At 45.3% G+C, this 22,672-nt stretch overlaps 1 protein-coding gene across 1 annotated transcript in view; it reads left to right on the forward strand.

Annotated features, from left to right (window-relative positions):
* Window positions 1-18,744, forward strand: part of LOC115125652 (plexin-A4-like) — a gene marked incomplete at its 3' end in the record, with an annotated part of 305,241 nt that extends 286,497 nt beyond the window's left edge. The window contains exon 26 of the mRNA XM_065017000.1: window positions 18,575-18,744. Coding sequence (XP_064873072.1) covers window positions 18,575-18,744 — 170 coding nt within the window. The remainder of the gene's footprint in view (window positions 1-18,574) is intronic.
* Between the last annotated feature and the right edge of the window lie 3,928 nt (window positions 18,745-22,672).

Genomic DNA, 22,672 nt, shown 5'->3' on the forward strand with positions numbered 1-22,672 from the left:
TCTGATACCAGTGTGTCTGATACCGAGTGTGTCTGATACTAGTGTGTCTGATACCGATGTGTCTGATACCAGTGTGTCTGATACTAGTGTGTCTGATACCGATGTGTCTGATACCAGTGTGTCTGATACTAGTGTGTCTGATACCAGTGTGTCTGATACTAGTGTGTCTGATACCGATGTGTCTGATACCGATGTGTCTGATACCGATGTGTCTGATACTAGTGTGTCTGATACTAGTGTGTCTGATACCGTGTGTCTGATACCGATGTGTCTGATACTAGTGTGTCTGATACCGTGTGTCTGATACCGAGTGTGTCTGATACCGTGTGTCTGATACCGATGTGTCTGATACCAGTGTGTCTGATACCTGATACCGTGTGTCTGATACTAGTGTGTCTGATACCGTGTCTGATACCGTGTGTCTGATACCAGTGTGTCTGATACTAGTGTGTCTGATACTAGTGTGTCTGATACCGTGTGTCTGATACTAGTGTGTCTGATACCGTGTGTCTGATACTAGTGTGTCTGATACCGAGTGTGTCTGATACTAGTGTGTCTGATACCGTGTGTCTGATACCGTGTGTCTGATACTAGTGTGTCTGATACCGATGTGTCTGATACCGTGTGTCTGATACTAGTGTGTCTGATACCAGTGTGTCTGATACTAGTGTGTCTGATACCGATGTGTCTGATACCGTGTGTCTGATACCGTGTGTCTGATACCTGATGTGTGTCTGATACCGATCTGATACTAGTGTGTCTGATACTAGTGTGTCTGATACTAGTGTGTCTGATACCGTGTGTCTGATACTAGTGTGTCTGATACTGAGTGTGTCTGATACCGATGTGTCTGATACCGATGTGTCTGATACTGTCTAGTGTGTCTGATACTAGTGTGTCTGATACCGATGTGTCTGATACTAGTGTGTCTGATACTAGTGTGTCTGATACCGATGTGTCTGATACCGATGTGTCTGATACTAGTGTGTCTGATACCGATGTGTCTGATACCGATGTGTCTGATACCGATGTGTCTGATACCGATGTGTCTGATACTAGTGTGTCTGATACTAGTGTGTCTGATACCGTGTGTCTGATACTAGTGTGTCTGATACCAGTGTCTGATACTAGTGTGTCTGATACCGTGTGTCTGATACCAGTGTGTCTGATACTAGTGTGTCTGATACCGATGTGTCTGATACCGATGTGTCTGATACCAGTGTGTCTGATACCGATGTGTCTGATACCAGTGTGTCTGATACCGATGTGTCTGATACTAGTGTGTCTGATACTAGTGTGTCTGATACTAGTGTGTCTGATACCGATGTGTCTGATACTAGTGTGTCTGATACCGATGTGTCTGATACTAGTGTGTCTGATACCAGTGTGTCTGATACCAGTGTGTCTGATACTAGTGTGTCTGATACTAGTGTGTCTGATACCAGTGTGTCTGATACCGATGTGTCTGATACCGATGTGTCTGATACTAGTGTGTCTGATACCAGTGTGTCTGATACCGATGTGTCTGATACCGATGTGTCTGATACCAGTGTGTCTGATACCGTGTGTCTGATACCTAGTGTGTCTGATACCGATGTGTCTGATACCAGTGTGTCTGATACCAGTGTGTCTGATACCGATGTGTCTGATACCAGTGTGTCTGATACCAGTGTGTCTGATACTAGTGTGTCTGACCAGTGTGTCTGATACCGTGTGTCTGATACCAGTGTGTCTGTCTGATACCGATGTGTCTGATACTAGTGTGTCTGATACCGATGTGTCTGATACTATGTGTCTGATACCAGTGTGTCTGATACCAGTGTGTCTGATACTAGTGTGTCTGATACTAGTGTGTCTGATACTAGTGTGTCTGATACCAGTGTGTCTGATACCAGTGTGTCTGATACTAGTGTGTCTGATACCGATACCAGTGTGTCTGATACCGTGTGTCTGATACTAGTGTGTGTGTCTGATACTAGTGTCTGATACTGTCTGATACCGATGTGTCTGATACTAGTGTGTCTGATACCAGTGTGTCTGATACTAGTGTGTCTGATACTAGTGTGTCTGATACCGATGTGTCTGATACTAGTGTGTCTGATACCGATGTGTCTGATACTAGTGTGTCTGATACCGATGTGTCTGATACCAGTGTGTCTGATACTAGTGTGTCTGATACTAGTGTGTCTGATACCGTGTGTCTGATACTAGTGTGTCTGATACTAGTGTGTCTGATACTAGTGTGTCTGATACTAGTGTGTCTGATACTAGTGTGTCTGATACCGATGTGTCTGATACCGATGTGTCTGATACTAGTGTGTCTGATACCGATGTGTCTGATACTAGTGTGTCTGATACTGGTGTGTCTGATACTAGTGTGTGTCTGATACCGAGTGTGTCTGATACTAGTGTGTCTGATACCGTGTCTGATACCAGTGTGTCTGATACCGTGTGTCTGATACCAGTGTGTCTGATACCAGTGTGTCTGATACCGATGTGTCTGATACCGTGTGTCTGATACTAGTGTGTCTGAGTGTGTCTGATACCAGTGTGTCTGATACTAGTGTGTCTGATACCGTGTGTCTGATACCAGTGTGTCTGATACTAGTGTGTCTGATACCGTGTGTCTGATACCGATGTGTCTGATACCAGATACTAGTGTGTCTGATACTAGTGTGTCTGATACCGTGTGTCTGATACCAGTGTGTCTGATACCGTGTGTCTGATACCGATGTGTCTGATACCAGTGTGTCTGATACCGAGTGTGTCTGATACTAGTGTGTCTGATACCAGTGTGTCTGATACTAGTGTGTCTGATACTAGTGTGTCTGATACCAGTGTGTCTGATACCGATGTGTCTGATACTAGTGTGTCTGATACCAGTGTGTCTGATACCGAGTGTGTCTGATACCGTGTGTCTGATACCAGTGTGTCTGATACCAGTGTGTCTGATACTAGTGTGTCTGATACCGATGTGTCTGATACCAGTGTGTCTGATACTAGTGTGTCTGATACCGATGTGTCTGATACCGATGTGTCTGATACCAGTGTGTCTGATACTAGTGTGTCTGATACCGATGTGTCTGATACCAGTGTGTCTGATACCGATGTGTCTGATACCGATGTGTCTGATACCGATGTGTCTGATACTAGTGTGTCTGATACCGATGTGTCTGATACCGATGTGTCTGATACCAGTGTGTCTGATACCGATGTGTCTGATACCGATGTGTCTGATACTAGTGTGTCTGATACCGATGTGTCTGATACCGATGTGTCTGATACCAGTGTGTCTGATACCGATGTGTCTGATACTAGTGTGTCTGATACTAGTGTGTCTGATACTAGTGTGTCTGATACCAGTGTGTCTGATACCGATGTGTCTGATACCAGTGTGTCTGATACCGATGTGTCTGATACCGATGTGTCTGATACTAGTGTGTGTCTGATACCGATGTCTGATACTGATACTAGTGTGTCTGATACTAGTGTGTCTGATACTGATACCGATGTGTCTGATACCGTGTGTCTGATACTAGTGTGTGTCTGATACTAGTGTGTCTGATACCGTGTGTCTGATACCGTGTGTCTGATACCGATGTGTCTGATACCAGTGTGTCTGATACCGTGTGTCTGATACCGAGTGTGTCTGATACTAGTGTGTCTGATACCAGTGTGTCTGATACCAGTGTGTCTGATACCGATGTGTCTGATACCGATGTGTCTGATACCGAGTGTGTCTGATACCGAGTGTGTCTGATACTAGTGTGTCTGATACCATGTGTCTGATACTAGTGTGTCTGATGTGTCTGATACCGATGTGTCTGATACTAGTGTGTCTGATACCAGTGTGTCTGATACTAGTGTGTCTGATACCGATGTGTCTGATACCGATGTGTCTGATACCAGTGTGTCTGATACTAGTGTGTCTGATACTAGTGTGTCTGATACCGATGTGTCTGATACCAGTGTGTGATACTGATACTGATACTGTGTCTGATACCATGTGTCTGATACCGATGTGTCTGATACTAGTGTGTCGATACCGATGTGTCTGATACCGAGTGTGTCTGATACCAGTGTGTCTGATACTAGTGTGTCTGATACCAGTGTGTCTGATACCGATGTGTCTGATACTAGTGTGTCTGATACCGTGTGTCTGATACTGATACTAGTGTGTCTGATACTAGTGTGTCTGATACCGATGTGTCTGATACCAGTGTGTCTGATACCGATGTGTCTGATACTAGTGTGTCTGATACTAGTGTGTCTGATACTAGTGTGTCTGATACCAGTGTGTCTGATACCAGTGTGTCTGATACCGATGTGTCTGATACCGATGTGTCTGATACCAGTGTGTCTGATACTAGTGTGTCTGATACCGATGTGTCTGATACCGATGTGTCTGATACCAGTGTGTCTGATACCAGTGTGTCGATACCAGTGTCTGATACTAGTGTGTCTGATACCGTGTGTCTGATACCGTGTGTCTGATACCAGTGTGTCTGATACCAGTGTGTCTGATACTAGTGTGTCTGATACCGATACCAGTGTGTCTGATACCGATGTGTCTGATACCAGTGTGTCTGATACCGATGTGTCTGATACCGATGTGTCTGATACTAGTGTGTCTGATACTAGTGTGTCTGATACTAGTGTGTCTGATACCGATGTGTCTGATACTAGTGTGTCTGATACCAGTGTGTCTGATACTAGTGTGTCTGATACCGATGTGTTTGATACCGATGTGTCTGATACTAGTGTGTCTGATACCAGTGTGTCTGATACTAGTGTGTCTGATACCAGTGTGTCTGATACCGATGTGTCTGATACCGATGTGTCTGATACCAGTGTGTCTGATACTAGTGTGTCTGATACTAGTGTGTCTGATACCAGTGTGTCTGATACTAGTGTGTCTGATACCGATGTGTCTGATACCGTGTGTCTGATACCGATGTGTCTGATACCAGTGTGTCTGATACCGAATGTGTCTGATACCAGTGTGTCTGATACTAGTGTGTCTGATACCAGTGTGTCTGATACCGATGTGTCTGATACCAGTGTCTGATACCGTGTGTGTGTCTGATACTAGTGTGTCTGATACCGATGTGTCTGATACTAGTGTGTCTGATACCGTGTGTCTGATACCGTGTGTCTGATACTAGTGTGTCTGATACCAGTGTGTCTGATACCAGTGTGTCTGATACCGATGTGTCTGATACCAGTGTGTCTGATACCAGTGTGTCTGATACTAGTGTGTCTGATACCAGTGTGTCTGATACCGATGTGTCTGATACTAGTGTGTCTGATACCGATGTGTCTGATACTAGTGTGTCTGATACCGATGTGTCTGATACCAGTGTGTCTGATACCAGTGTGTCTGATACTAGTGTGTCTGATACTAGTGTGTCTGATACTAGTGTGTCTGATACTAGTGTGTCTGATACCAGTGTGTCTGATACTAGTGTGTCTGATACCAGTGTGTCTGATACCAGTGTGTCTGATACTAGTGTGTCTGATACCGATGTGTCTGATACTAGTGTGTCTGATACTAGTGTGTCTGATACCGATGTGTCTGATACCAGTGTGTCTGATACCGATGTGTCTGATACCGTGTGTCTGATACCGTGTGTCTGATACCGATGTGTCTGATACTAGTGTGTCTGATACCAGTGTGTCTGATACCAGTGTGTCTGATACTAGTGTGTCTGATACTAGTGTGTCTGATACTAGTGTGTCTGATACTAGTGTGTCTGATACTAGTGTGTCTGATACTAGTGTGTCTGATACTAGTGTGTCTGATACCGATGTGTCTGATACTAGTGTGTCTGATACCAGTGTGTCTGATACCGATGTGTCTGATACCGATGTGTCTGATACCAGTGTGTCTGATACTAGTGTGTCTGATACTAGTGTGTCTGATACCGATGTGTCTGATACCGATGTGTCTGATACCAGTGTGTCTGATACCGATGTGTCTGATACCAGTGTGTCTGATACCGATGTGTCTGATACTAGTGTGTCTGATACCGTGTGTCTGATACCGATGTGTCTGATACCGATGTGTCTGATACTAGTGTGTCTGATACCGATGTGTCTGATACCGTGTGTCTGATACCGTGTGTCTGATACCGTGTGTCTGATACCAGTGTGTCTGATACCGATGTGTCTGATACCAGTGTGTCTGATACTAGTGTGTCTGATACCATGTGTCTGATACTAGTGTGTCTGATACCGATGTGTCTGATACCGATGTGTCTGATACCAGTGTGTCTGATACCGATGTGTCTGATACTAGTGTGTCTGATACTAGTGTGTCTGATACCGATGTGTCTGATACTAGTGTGTCTGATACCAGTGTGTCTGATACTAGTGTGTCTGATACCGATGTGTTTGATACCGATGTGTCTGATACTAGTGTGTCTGATACCGATGTGTCTGATACTAGTGTGTCTGATACCGATGTGTCTGATACCAGTGTGTCTGATACTAGTGTGTCTGATACCGAGTGTGTCTGATACCGATGTGTCTGATACCAGTGTGTCTGATACCGTGTGTCTGATACCGACTGATACCGTGTGTGTCTGATACTAGTGTGTCTGATACCGATGTGTCTGATACTAGTGTGTCTGATACTGTGTCTGATACTGTGTCTGATACCAGTGTGTCTGATACCGATGTGTCTGATACCAGTGTGTCTGATACCGATGTGTCTGATACTAGTGTGTCTGATACTATGTGTCTGATACTGAGTGTGTCTGATACCGTGTGTCTGATACTAGTGTGTCTGATACCGTGTGTCTGATACTGTGTGTCTGATACTAGTGTCTGATACTAGTGTGTCTGATACCGATGTGTCTGATACTAGTGTGTCTGATACCGATGTGTCTGATACTAGTGTGTCTGATACCGATGTGTCTGATACTAGTGTGTCTGATACCGATGTGTCTGATACTAGTGTGTACTGATGTGTCTGATACCGATGTGTCTGATACCGTGTGTCTGATACCAGTGTGTCTGATACCAGTGTGTCTGATACCGATGTGTCTGATACCGTGTGTCTGATACCGATGTGTCTGATACTAGTGTGTCTGATACTAGTGTGTCTGATACTGTGTCTGATACCGTGTGTCTGATACTGTGTCTGATACTAGTGTGTCTGATACCGTGTGTCTGATACCGTGTGTCTGATACCGAGTGTGTCTGATACTAGTGTGTCTGATACTAGTGTGTCTGATACCAGTGTGTCTGATACCATGTGTCTGATGTGTCTGATACTAGTGTGTCTGATACTAGTGTGTCTGATACCAGTGTGTCTGATACCGATGTGTCTGATACTAGTGTGTCTGATACTGATGTGTCTGATACCGTGTGTCTGATACTATGTGTCTGATACTAGTGTGTCTGATACCGTGTGTCTGATACCAGTGTGTCTGATACTAGTGTGTCTGATACCGGTGTGTCTGATACCAGTGTGTCTGATACTGTGTCTGATACCAGTGTGTCTGATACCAGTGTGATCTGATACTAGTGTGTCTGATACCGTGTGTCTGATACCGTGTGTCTGATACTATGTGTCTGATACCGATGTGTCTGATACCGAGTGTGTCTGATACCGTGTGTCTGATACCGTGTGTCTGATACCGAGTGTGTCTGATACCGTGTGTCTGATACCGATGTGTCTGATACTAGTGTGTCTGATACCGAGTGTGTCTGATACCAGTGTGTCTGATACCAGTGTGTCTGATACTAGTGTGTCTGATACTAGTGTGTCTGATACTAGTGTGTCTGATACCGATGTGTCTGATACTAGTGTGTCTGATACTAGTGTGTCTGATACTAGTGTGTCTGATACCAGTGTGTCTGATACCGATGTGTCTGATACCAGTGTGTCTGATACCGAGTGTGTCTGATACCGATGTGTCTGATACCGTGTGTCTGATACCAGTGTGTCTGATACCGAGTGTCTGATACCGATGTGTCTGATACCAGTGTGTCTGATACCAGTGTGTCTGATACTAGTGTGTCTGATACCGATGTGTCTGATACCAGTGTGTCTGATACCGATGTGTCTGATACCGATGTGTCTGATACCGATGTGTCTGATACTAGTGTGTCTGATACCGATGTGTCTGATACCGATGTGTCTGATACCAGTGTGTCTGATACCGATGTGTCTGATACTAGTGTGTCTGATACTAGTGTGTCTGATACCAGTGTGTCTGATACCAGTGTGTCTGATACCAGTGTGTCTGATACCGATGTGTCTGATACCGATGTGTCTGATACCGATGTGTCTGATACTAGTGTGTCTGATACTAGTGTGTCTGATACTAGTGTGTCTGATACCGATGTGTCTGATACCAGTGTGTCTGATACCAGTGTGTCTGATACCGATGTGTCTGATACTAGTGTGTCTGATACCAGTGTGTCTGATACCGAGTGTGTCTGATACCGAGTGTCTGATACTGATACCAGTGTGTCTGATACTAGTGTGTCTGATACTAGTGTGTCTGATACCGTGTGTCTGATACCGTGTGTCTGATACCGTGTGTCTGATACTAGTGTGTCTGATACTAGTGTGTCTGATACCAGTGTGTCTGATACCGATGTGTCTGATACCGATGTGTCTGATACTAGTGTCTGATACTAGTGTGTCTGATACTAGTGTGTCTGATACCGATGTGTCTGATACCAGTGTGTGATACTGTGTCTGATACCGAGTGTGTCTGATACTAGTGTGTCTGATACTAGTGTGTCTGATACCGATGTGTCTGATACCGATGTGTCTGATACTAGTGTGTCTGATACTAGTGTGTCTGATACTAGTGTGTCTGATACCGAGTGTGTCTGATACCAGTGTGTCTGATACCTGAGTGTGTGTCTGATACTGATGTCTGATACCGTGTGTCTGATACTGTGTCTGATACCAGTGTGTCTGATACCGTGTGTCTGATACTAGTGTGTCTGATACCGTGTGTCTGATACTAGTGTGTCTGATACCGATGTGTCTGATACTAGTGTGTCTGATACTAGTGTGTCTGATACCAGTGTCTGATACTGATACTAGTGTGTCTGTGTCTGATACTAGTGTGTCTGATACCAGTGTGTCTGATACCTGATACCGTGTGTCTGATACTGTGTCTGATACCAGTGTGTCTGATACTAGTGTGTCTGATACTGAGTGTGTCTGATACCGTGTGTCTGATACCGAGTGTCTGATACCGTGTGTCTGATACCGGTGTGTCTGATACTAGTGTGTCTGATACCGTGTGTCTGATACCGAGTGTGTCTGATACCGTGTGTCTGATACTAGTGTGTCTGATACCAGATAGTGTGTCTGATACTAGTGTGTCTGATACCGATGTGTCTGATACTAGTGTGTCTGATACCGTGTGTCTGATACTAGTGTGTCTGATACCGATGTGTCTGATACCGATGTGTCTGATACTAGTGTGTCTGATACCGACTGTGTCTGATACTAGTGTGTCTGATACAAGTGTGTCTGATACTAGTGTGTCTGATACTAGTGTGTCTGATACCGATGTGTCTGATACCGTGTGTCTGATACTAGTGTGTCTGATACCGATGTGTCTGATACTAGTGTGTCTGATACTAGTGTGTCTGATACTAGTGTGTCTGATACCGATGTGTCTGATACTAGTGTGTCTGATACTAGTGTGTCTGATACCGTGTGTCTGATACTAGTGTGTCTGATACCGATGTGTCTGATACTAGTGTGTCTGATACTAGTGTGTCTGATACCAGTGTGTCTGATACCGTGTGTCTGATGTGTCTGATACCGATGTGTCTGATACCGTGTGTCTGATACCGTGTGTCTGATACCGATGTGTCTGATACCAGTGTGTCTGATACCGATGTGTCTGATACCGATGTGTCTGATACTAGTGTGTCTGATACCAGTGTGTCTGATACCGATGTGTCTGATACTAGTGTGTCTGATACTAGTGTGTCTGATACCAGTGTGTCTGATACCAGTGTGTCTGATACCAGTGTGTCTGATACTAGTGTGTCTGATACCGATGTGTCTGATACCAGTGTGTCTGATACCGATGTGTCTGATACCGTGTGTCTGATACCGATGTGTCTGATACCAGTGTGTCTGATACCGTGTGTCTGATACCAGTGTCTGTACTAGTGTCTGATACCGATACCGTGTGTCTGATACCGATGTGTCTGATACCGATGTGTCTGATACTAGTGTGTCTGATACCAGTGTGTCTGATACTAGTGTGTCTGATACCGATGTGTCTGATACTAGTGTGTCTGATACCAGTGTGTCTGATACTAGTGTGTCTGATACTAGTGTGTCTGATACCGATGTGTCTGATACCAGTGTGTCTGATACCGATGTGTCTGATACCAGTGTGTCTGATACCAGTGTGTCTGATACTGTCTGATAGTGTGTCTGATACCGTGTGTCTGATACTAGTGTGTCTGATACCAGTGTGTCTGATACCGATGTGTCTGATACCAGTGTGTCTGATACCGAGTGTCTGATACCAGTGTGTCTGATACCGATACTGAGTGTGTCTGATACCGTGTGTCTGATACTGTCTGATACCGTGTGTCTGATACCAGTGTGTCTGATACCGAGTGTGTCTGATACCAGTGTGTCTGATACCGTGTGTCTGATACCGATACTAGTGTGTCTGATACCAGTGTCTGATACCGATGTGTCTGATACCAGTGTGAACAGCCACTGATACTGATACTAGTGTGTCTGATACTAGTGTGTCTGATACTAGTGTGTCTGATCTGATGTCTGATACCGTGTGTCTGATACCGAGTGTGTCTGATACTGTGTGTGTCTGATACTAGTGTGTCTGATACTGTGTCTGATACCGATGTGTCTGATACTAGTGTGTCTGATACTAGTGTGTCTGATACTATGTGTCTGATACCAGTGTGTCTGATACCAGTGTGTCTGATACCGTGTGTCTGATACCGAGTGTCTGATACTAGTGTGTCTGATACTGTCTGTGTGTCTGATACCGTGTGTCTGATACCGAGTGTGTCTGATACCGTGTGTCTGATACTAGTGTGTCTGATACTAGTGTGTCTGATACTAGTGTGTCTGATACCGTGTGTCTGATACTAGTGTGTCTGATACCGTGTGTCTGATACCTGATACCAGTGTGTCTGATACCGAGTGTGTCTGATACTAGTGTGTCTGATACTAGTGTGTCTGATACCGATGTGTCTGATACCAGTGTGTCTGATACCAGTGTGTCTGATACCAGTGTGTCTGATACTAGTGTGTCTGATACTAGTGTGTCTGATACTGATGATGTGTCTGATACCAGTGTGTCTGATACCGAGTGTGTCTGATACTAGTGTGTCTGATACCGTGTGTCTGATACTAGTGTGTCTGATACCGATGTGTCTGATACCGTGTGTCTGATACCGAGTGTGTCTGATACTAGTGTGTCTGATACTAGTGTGTCTGATACTAGTGTGTCTGATACCGAGTGTGTCTGATACCAGTGTGTCTGATACCTGATGTGTCTGATACCGTGTGTCTGATACCGATGTGTCTGATACCAGTGTGTCTGATACCAGTGTGTCTGATACCGAGTGTGTCTGATACCGATGTGTCTGATACCAGTGTGTCTGATACTAGTGTGTCTGATACTGATACCAGTGTGTCTGATACCTGTGTGTCTGATACCGTGTGTCTGATACCGTGTGTCTGATACCGTGTGTCTGATACCGTGTGTCTGATACTGATACTAGTGTGTCTGATACCAGTGTGTCTGATACTAGTGTGTCTGATACCGATGTGTCTGATACTAGTGTGTCTGATACTAGTGTGTCTGATACCAGTGTGTCTGATACCGATGTGTCTGATACCGATGTGTCTGATACCATGTGTCTGATACTAGTGTGTCTGATACCGAGTGTGTCTGATACCGAGTGTGTCTGATACTAGTGTGTCTGATACCAGTGTGTCTGATACCGATGTGTCTGATACCGATGTGTCTGATACCGATGTGTCTGATACTAGTGTGTCTGATACCGATGTGTCTGATACTAGTGTGTCTGATACCGATGTGTCTGATACCAGTGTGTCTGATACCAGTGTGTCTGATACTAGTGTGTCTGATACTAGTGTGTCTGTACCGTGTGTCTGATACTAGTGTGTCTGATACCAGTGTGTCTGATACCGATGTGTCTGATACTAGTGTGTCTGATACCGATGTGTCTGATACTAGTGTGTCTGATACCGATGTGTCTGATACCAGTGTGTCTGATACCAGTGTGTCTGATACTAGTGTGTCTGATACCGATGTGTCTGATACCGATGTGTCTGATACCGATGTGTCTGATACCGATGTGTCTGATACCAGTGTGTCTGATACTAGTGTGTCTGATACTAGTGTGTCTGATACTAGTGTGTCTGATACCAGTGTGTCTGATACTAGTGTGTCTGATACTAGTGTGTCTGATACCGATGTGTCTGATACCAGTGTGTCTGATACTAGTGTGTCTGATACCGATGTGTCTGATACCAGTGTGTCTGATACTAGTGTGTCTGATACCTAGTGTGTCTGATACCAGTGTGTCTGATACTAGTGTGTCTGATACTAGTGTGTCTGATACCGATGTGTCTGATACTAGTGTGTCTGATACTAGTGTCTGATACTAGTGTGTCTGATACTAGTGTGTCTGATACCGATGTGTCTGATACTAGTGTGTCTGATACCGATGTGTCTGATACTAGTGTGTCTGATACTAGTGTGTCTGATACCGATGTGTCTGATACCGATGTGTCTGATACCGATGTGTCTGATACTAGTGTGTCTGATACTAGTGTGTCTGATACCAGTGTGTCTGATACCGATGTGTCTGATACCGATGTGTCTGATACCAGTGTGTCTGATACTAGTGTGTCTGATACTAGTGTGTCTGATACCGATGTGTCTGATACTAGTGTGTCTGATACTAGTGTGTCTGATACTAGTGTGTCTGATACCGATGTGTCTGATACTAGTGTGTCTGATACTAGTGTGTCTGATACTAGTGTGTCTGATACTAGTGTGTCTGATGTGTCTGATACCGATGTGTCTGATACTAGTGTGTCTGATACCGATGTGTCTGATACCGATGTGTCTGATACCAGTGTGTCTGATACCGATGTGTCTGATACCAGTGTGTCTGATACCGATGTGTCTGATACCGATGTGTCTGATACCGATGTGTCTGATACCGATGTGTCTGATACCAGTGTGTCTGATACTAGTGTGTCTGATATCGATGTGTCTGATACTAGTGTGTCTGATACAAGTGTGTCTGATACTAGTGTGTCTGATACCGATGTGTCTGATACCAGTGTGTCTGATACTAGTGTGTCTGATACCGATGTGTCTGATACCAGTGTGTCTGATACTAGTGTGTCTGATACTAGTGTGTCTGATACTAGTGTGTCTGATACTAGTGTGTCTGATACCGATGTGTCTGATACCAGTGTGTCTGATACTAGTGTGTCTGATACTAGTGTGTCTGATACCAGTGTGTCTGATACTAGTGTGTCTGATACTAGTGTGTCTGATACCGATGTGTCTGATACTAGTGTGTCTGATACTAGTGTGTCTGATACCGATGTGTCTGATACCGTGTGTCTGATACCGATGTGTCTGATACTAGTGTGTCTGATACTAGTGTGTCTGATACCGATGTGTCTGATACCGATGTGTCTGATACCAGTGTGTCTGATACTAGTGTGTCTGATACCGATGTGTCTGATACCGATGTGTCTGATACCGATGTGTCTGATACTAGTGTGTCTGATACTAGTGTGTCTGATACCAGTGTGTCTGATACCGATGTGTCTGATACCGATGTGTCTGATACCGATGTGTCTGATACCAGTGTGTCTGATACTAGTGTGTCTGATACTAGTGTGTCTGATACTAGTGTGTCTGATACTAGTGTGTCTGATACCGATGTGTCTGATACTAGTGTGTCTGATACCAGTGTGTCTGATACTAGTGTGTCTGATACCGATGTGGTTTGATACCGTGTGTCTGATACTAGTGTGTCTGATACCGATGTGTCTGATACCAGTGTGTCTGATACCAGTGTGTCTGATACCAGTGTGTCTGATACCGATGTGTCTGATACCGATGTGTCTGATACCGAGTGTGTCTGATACTAGTGTGTCTGATACCAGTGTGTCTGATACCGATGTGTCTGATACCGATGTGTCTGATACCAGTGTGTCTGATACTAGTGTGTCTGATACTAGTGTGTCTGATACCGATGTGTCTGATACCAGTGTGTCTGATACTAGTGTGTCTGATACTAGTGTGTCTGATACCGATGTGTCTGATACTAGTGTGTCTGATACCGATGTGTCTGATACTGTGTGTCTGATACCGTGTGTCTGATACCGAGTGTGTCTGATACCGATGTGTCTGATACCAGTGTGTCTGATACTAGTGTGTCTGATACCAGTGTGTCTGATACCGATGTGTCTGATACCGATGTGTCTGATACTAGTGTGTCTGATACTAGTGTGTCTGATACCAGTGTGTCTGATACCGATGTGTCTGATACTAGTGTGTCTGATACCAGTGTGTCTGATACCGATGTGTCTGATACCGATGTGTCTGATACCAGTGTGTCTGATACTAGTGTGTCTGATACTAGTGTGTCTGATACCGATGTGTCTGATACTAGTGTGTCTGATACCGATGTGTCTGATACTAGTGTGTCTGATACTAGTGTGTCTGATACCGATGTGTCTGATACCAGTGTGTCTGATACCGTGTGTCTGATACTAGTGTGTCTGATACCAGTGTGTCTGATACTAGTGTGTCTGATACTAGTGTGTCTGATACCGATGTGTCTGATACCAGTGTGTCTGATACCGATGTGTCTGATACCAGTGTGTCTGATACCGATGTGTCTGATACTAGTGTGTCTGATACTAGTGTGTCTGATACTAGTGTGTCTGATACCGATGTGTCTGATACTAGTGTGTCTGATACAGTTGTTCTGATACCAGTGTGTCTGATACCATGTGTCTGATACCGATGTGTCTGATACCCCAGTGTGTCTGATACCAGTGTGTCTGATACCGATGTGTCTGATACCGATGTGTCTGATACCGATGTGTCTGATACCGATGTGTCTGATACCGTGTGTCTGATACCGATGTGTCTGATACCCGTGTGTCTGATACCGATGTGTCTGATACCGATGTGTCTGATACCGAGTGTGTCTGATACCGATGTGTCTGATACCGATGTGTCTGATACCAGTGTGTCTGATACTAGTGTGTCTGATACCGATGTGTCTGATACTAGTGTGTCTGATACTAGTGTGTCTGATACTAGTGTGTCTGATACTAGTGTGTCTGATACCGATGTGTCTGATACTAGTGTGTCTGATACTAGTGTGTCTGATACTAGTGTGTCTGATACCGATGTGTCTGATACTAGTGTGTCTGATACCGATACCGATGTGTCTGTGTGTGTCTGATACCGATGTGTGTCTGATACCTGATGTGTGTCTGATACCGTGTGTCTGATACCAGTGTGTACCGATGTGTCTGATACCAGTGTGTCTGATACCGATGTGTCTGATACCGTGTGTCTGATGTGTGTCTGATACCAGTGTGTCTGATACCAGTGTGTCTGATACCGTGTGTCTGATACCGATGTGTCTGATACCGTGTGTCTGATACCGTGTGTCTGATACCAGTGTGTCTGATACTAGTGTGTCTGATATCTGATACTAGTGTGTCTGATACTAGTGTGTCTGATACCAGTGTGTCTGATACTAGTGTGTCTGATACCGTGTGTCTGATACCAGTGTGTCTGATACCAGTGTGTCTGATACTAGTGTGTACTGATGTCTGATACCATGTGTCTGATACCAGTGTGTCTGATACTAGTGTGTCTGATACTAGTGTGTCTGATACCGTGTGTCTGATACCGATGTGTCTGATACTAGTGTGTCTGATACTAGTGTGTCTGATACCAGTGTGTCTGATACTAGTGTGTCTGATACCAGTGTGTCTGATACTAGTGTGTCTGATACTAGTGTGTCTGATACTAGTGTGTCTGATACTAGTGTGTCTGATACCAGTGTGTCTGATACTAGTGTGTCTGATACCGATGTGTCTGATACTAGTGTGTCTGATACTAGTGTGTCTGATACTAGTGTGTCTGATACCGATGTGTCTGATACCGATGTGTCTGATACCGATGTGTCTGATACCAGTGTGTCTGATACCGATGTGTCTGATACCGATGTGTCTGATACCAGTGTGTCTGATACCAGTGTGTCTGATACCGATGTGTCTGATACTAGTGTGTCTGATACCAGTGTGTCTGATACTAGTGTGTCTGATACCAGTGTGTCTGATACCAGTGTGTCTGATACCAGTGTGTCTGATACTAGTGTGTCTGATACTGTGTCTGATACTGTGTGTCTGATACCAGTGTGTCTGATACCAGTGTGTCTGATACCGAGTGTGTCTGATACTAGTGTGTCTGATACTAGTGTGTCTGATACCAGTGTGTCTGATACCGTGTGTCTGATACTAGTGTGTCTGATACTAGTGTCTGATACTAGTGTCTGTCTGATACCGATGTGTGTCTGATACTAGTGTCTGATACCAGTGTGTCTGATACTAGTGTGTCTGATACCGTGTGTCTGATACCAGTGTGTCTGATACCAGTGTGTCTGATACCGTGTGTCTGATACCGATGTGTCTGATACCGATGTGTCTGATACCAGTGTGTCTGATACTAGTGTGTCTGATACCGATGTGTCTGATACCGATGTGTCTGATACCGATGTGTCTGATACCAGTGTGTCTGATACCAGTGTGTCTGATACCAGTGTGTCTGATACCGATGTGTCTGATACCAGTGTGTCTGATACCAGTGTGTCTGATACCGATGTGTCTGATACCAGTGTGTCTGATACCAGTGTGTCTGATACCGATGTGTCTGATACCGATGTGTCTGATACTAGTGTGTCTGATACCGATGTGTCTGACACCGATGTGTCTGATACCGATGTGTCTGATACCGATGTGTCTGATACCAGTGTGTCTGATACCGATGTGTCTGATACCGATGTGTCTGATACCAGTGTGTCTGATACTAGTGTGTCTGATACTAGTGTGTCTGATACCGATGTGTCTGATACTAGTAGGTCTGATACCGATGTGTCTGATACTAGTGTGTCTGATACCGATGTGTCTGATACCGATGTGTCTGATACTAGTGTGTCTGATACCAGTGTGTCTGATACTAGTGTGTCTGATACCGATGTGTCTGATACTAGTGTGTCTGATACTAGTGTGTCTGATACCGATGTGTCTGATACTAGTGTGTCTGATACCGATGTGTCTGATACCGATGTGTCTGATACCGATGTGTCTGATACCAGTGTGTCTGATACTAGTGTGTCTGATACTAGTGTGTCTGATACCGATGTGTCTGATACCGATGTGTCTGATACCAGTGTGTCTGATACTAGTGTGTCTGATACCGATGTGTCTGATACCGATGTGTCTGATACCAGTGTGTCTGATACTAGTGTGTCTGATACCGATGTGTCTGATACCGATGTGTCTGATACCAGTGTGTCTGATACCGATGTGTCTGATACCGATGTGTCTGATACCAGTGTGTCTGATACCGATTTGTCTGATACCAGTGTGTCTGATACTAGTGTGTCTGATACTAGTGTGTCTGATACCGATGTGTCTGATACCGATGTGTCTGATACCAGTGTGTCTGATACCAGTGTGTCTGATACTAGTGTGTCTGATACCGATGTGTCTGATACCAGTGTGTCTGATACCAGTGTGTCTGATACTAGTGTGTCTGATACCGATGTGTCTGATACCGTGTGTCTGATACCAGTGTGTCTGATACTAGTGTGTCTGATACCGATGTGTCTGATACCGATGTGTCTGATACCAGTGTGTCTGATACCGATGTGTCTGATACCGATGTGTCTGATACCAGTGTGTCTGATACCGATGTGTCTGATACCAGTGTGTCTGATACTAGTGTGTCTGATACTAGTGTGTCTGATACCGATGTGTCTGATACCGATGTGTCTGATACCAGTGTGTCTGATACCAGTGTGTCTGATACTAGTGTGTCTGATACCAGTGTGTCTGATACCGATGTGTCTGATACCAGTGTGTCTGATACTAGTGTGTCTGATACCGATGTGTCTGATACCAGTGTGTCTGATACTAGTGTGTCTGATACTAGTGTGTCTGATACCGATGTGTCTGATACCGATGTGTCTGATACCAGTGTGTCTGATACTAGTGTGTCTGATACCGATGTGTCTGATACCAGTGTGTCTGATACCGATGTGTCTGATACCAGTGTGTCTGATACTAGTGTGTCTGATACCGATGTGTCTGATACCGATGTGTCTGATACCAGTGTGTCTGATACCGATGTGTCTGATACTAGTGTGTCTGATACCAGTGTTGCAGACACCTGTCACCATTCTCTCTGTCTCTGTGTGTGTTGTCTGTCGCTCACTGCTGATCTCTCTGCTTCCACAGGGCACTTTACAGAAGTTTGTGGACGACCTGTTTGAGACCATCTTCAGCACGGCCCACCGAGGCAGCGCCCTGCCCCTGGCCATCAAGTACATGTTTGACTTCCTGGATGAGCAGGCTGACAAGCACAGCATCCATGACCCGCATGTCAGACACACATGGAAAAGCAACTGGTGAGACACTGGCGACATCTGGCCTTTTCTGTTGTTTTACTGTGTACTGTGCTAAAAACAGGTGTGTAGAAACACACACATATGGGTAGAAACACAGACACATGTACACTCTTGTGTATACACACACACACACACACACACACACACACACACATGGAAGTTTATCAGAGAGAAGATGGTACTGCCTGCTCCACCACCACCTCCATGCCTACTGAATGAACCATGGAGTGTGTGAACAATCTTCATTAAATCCAATGATGAAGAGCTAATCCCACAGGCAACCAATCAGGGCAGCCAGCTCTGACATTACCATGGTGACCGACCGGGAACGAGCCGCCCGTAGTCGCCAGGGCGAGGAAACCAGGGGAGGCTAGGTGAAGGAAGTGGACTCCAAATGAATATCCTCTGATTAATTTAGACCCGTGTCCCCCTCCTGAAGGGGTGGCCGGGTTAAATAACCTGGAGTGGATTAGAATGAGGGAGAGAGGAAGAGAGGAGGAGGTGGTGGAGGAGAGGAGGAGAGGAGGGGGTGGAGGAGAGGAGGGGGTGGAGGAGAAGAGGAAATGGACTCAGTGGGAGTTAAACACCACGCTAATAACTCATTAGCCCCTGGCCTTCGCCATGGTCCCATCATGCATCACTCAGCTCCGGCCCAAAGGACCATGGGGCTGGGAATTGATTTGTGGGGCAGTCGGCCGGAGGAGAGTGGAGAGAGAGGGGGAAAGAGAGACTATTTACTTCATGGTCCTAATTTGTATCCTTCCCAGTGTCTGCGTTATTGCACCATTTGCAAAAGAGCGTGTTAAGTGTTTTCCAAGAGCTCTGTAGGTCGCTCTTACAATAGACATTAATGGAATCACTCTCGCAAGAGGGGAAACGTTAAACAGTCCTTTATCATAACACACTGGTAACGCTTACACAACGCTTAGTGCCTTCTGCACCCAGCCAGCTCAGAGCACCATGTCCCCTGTTCTACACCAAGCAGTGCCTTCTGCACCCAGCCAGCTCAGAGCACCATGTCCCCTGTTCTACACCAAGCAGTGCCTTCTGCACCCAGCCAGCTCAGAGCACCATGTCCCCTGTTCTACACCAAGCAGTGGGGACATATCCTTCAAACCAGATTATTAAATACACCCAGCCAGCTCAGAGCACCATGTCCCCTGTTCTACACCAAGCAGTGCCTTCTGCACCCAGCCAGCTCAGAGCACCATGTCCCCTGTTCTACACCAAGCAGTGGGGACATATCCTTCAAACCAGATTATTAAATACACCCAGCCAGCTCAGAGCACCATGTCCCCTGTTCTACACCAAGCAGTGGGGACATATCCTTCAAACCAGATTATTAAATACACCCAGCCAGCTCAGAGCACCATGTCCCCTGTTCTACACCAAGCAGTGCCTTCTGCACCCAGCCAGCTCAGAGCACCATGTCCCCTGTTCTACACCAAGCAGTGGGGACATATCCTTCAAACCAGATTATTAAATACACCCAGCCAGCTCAGAGCACCATGTCCCCTGTTCTACACCAAGCAGTGGGGACATATCCTTCAAACCAGATTATTAAATACACCCAGCCAGCTCAGAGCACCATGTCCCCTGTTCTACACCAAGCAGTGGGGACATATCCTTCAAACCAGATGATTAAATACACCCAGCCAGCTCAGAGCACCATGTCCCCTGTTCTACACCAAGCAGGGGTGACATATCCGTCAAACCAGATTATTCTCTGCCCTGTGTAATTCTCCAGCAGCAGAGATAGATTGAAATAATCCATCCTAACCTGAGATTGAAATTGAGAGACACACAGCTGTGTGTGGTTTCCAAGAACCAATCCTGTCATTGTCATGTCTCTGGGTGAGAGTCTAGTCTATTTTCTGTGCTGCAGTTATTCATAGATATGTAGACCATGTTAGTAGACTAAATTAATGTGAGGCGTATGTATAATAGTTCCTCATTAAAGGCAGTTTTTATTTGTTTAGGGGTCGATAATAGTCTATTTTCCTGTCAGCCATATTGTTTGATTCCCAGAAGCAGGCTGGTACAGGAAGAGCCTCTGACAGACAGACCTTTCATCATCACTCAGTATAGTGCATGGTTGACTGTGTGATCATCCACCATGGTTGACTGTGTGATCATCCACCATGGTTGACTGTGTGATCATCAACCATGGTTGACTGTGTGATCATCCACCATGGTTGACTGTGTGATCATCCACCATGGTTGACTGTGTGATCATCAACCATGGTTGACTGTGTGATCATCCACCATGGTTGACTGTGTGATCATCCACCATGGTTGACTGTGTGATCATCCACCATGGTTGACTGTGTGATCATCCACCATGGTTGACTGTGTGATCATCCACCATGGTTGACTGTGTGATCATCCACCATGGTTGACTGTGTGATCATCCACCATGGTTGACTGTGTGATCATCAACCATGGTTGACTGTGTAATCATCCACCATGGTTGATCAGTGTGATCATCAACCATGGTTGACTGTGTGATCATCCACCATGGTTGACTGTGTGATCATCCACCATGGTTGACTGTGTGATCATCCACCATGGTTGACTGTGTGATCATCCACCATGGTTGACTGTGTGATCATCCACCATGGTTGACTGTGTGATCATCCACCATGGTTGACTGTGTGATCATCCACCATGGTTGACTGTGTGATCATCCACCATGGTTGACTGTGTGATCATCCACCATGGTTGACTGTGTAATCATCCACCATGGTTGACTGTGTGATCATCCACCATGGTTGACTGTGTGATCATCCACCATGGTTGACTGTGTGATCATCCACCATGGTTGACTGTGTAATCATCCACCATGGTTGACTGTGTGATCATCCACCATGGTTGACTGTGTGATCATCCACCATGGTTGACTGTGTGATCATCCACCATGGTTGACTGTGTGATCATCCACCATGGTTGACTGTGTGATCATCCACCATGGTTGACTGTGTGATCATCCACCATGGTTGACTGTGTGATCATCCACCATGGTTGACTGTGTAATCATCCACCATGGTTGACTGTGTAATCATCCACCATGGTTGACTGTGTAATCATCCACCATGGTTGACTGTGTGATCATCCACCATGGTTGACTGTGTAATCATCCACCATGGTTGACTGTGTGATCATCCACCATGGTTGACTGTGTGATCATCCCACAGCTGGTGGGAGGAGCTATAGGAGGATGGGCTCATTGTAATGGCTGGAATGGAATACATGAAATGGTGCTAAACATATCAACCATTCTGTTCCATGGATTCCATTCCAGCCATTACAATGAGCCCATCCTCCTAAAGCTCCTCCCACCTGCCTCCTCTGTCCCCCAGCATATGACCTTTACTTGCCCTCCTCATTACTAATGGTTTGAGAGAGAGAGCGTTTGTGGTGTGTGTGTGTGTGTTCATGCATTGTGCATCTGTTTAAATACCTGTGCGAGTGCATGCCTTTCTGTATCAGTGTGTGTGTGTGTGTGTGTGTGTGTGTGTGTGTGTGTGTGTGTGTGTGTGTGTGTGTGTGTGTGTGTGTGTGTGTGTGTGTGTGTGTGTGTGTGTGTGTGTGTGTGTGTGTGTGTGTGTGTGTGTGTGTGAGAGTCAGACTCCTAGAGCTCCTCCAGATGGTATCTTTTGGATCAGCAGTCAGTGTGTCGACATCTCCCTCTCATCCTCTTTCTTCAGTGTGTGTCCCTTCAGCAAGCAGCGTTTTAATGACCAGCTTCTAGAGCAGACTGGCACACACATGCCCACATTGCACAGCACACACAACTCATCTGTGTCCTTAATCACATAAACGCACCACTCTCCCAATGACAGCAGCAGACAGGAAGACACATCCCTCTGAAGGTTGACAACGGAGATGTTACAGTGATATTACACTAAATCACATTCTCCATATAGAC

The sequence above is a fragment of the Oncorhynchus nerka genome, unplaced genomic scaffold (assembly GCF_034236695.1).
Source record: "Oncorhynchus nerka isolate Pitt River unplaced genomic scaffold, Oner_Uvic_2.0 unplaced_scaffold_690, whole genome shotgun sequence".
Classification (NCBI taxonomy): Eukaryota; Metazoa; Chordata; class Actinopteri; order Salmoniformes; family Salmonidae; genus Oncorhynchus; species Oncorhynchus nerka.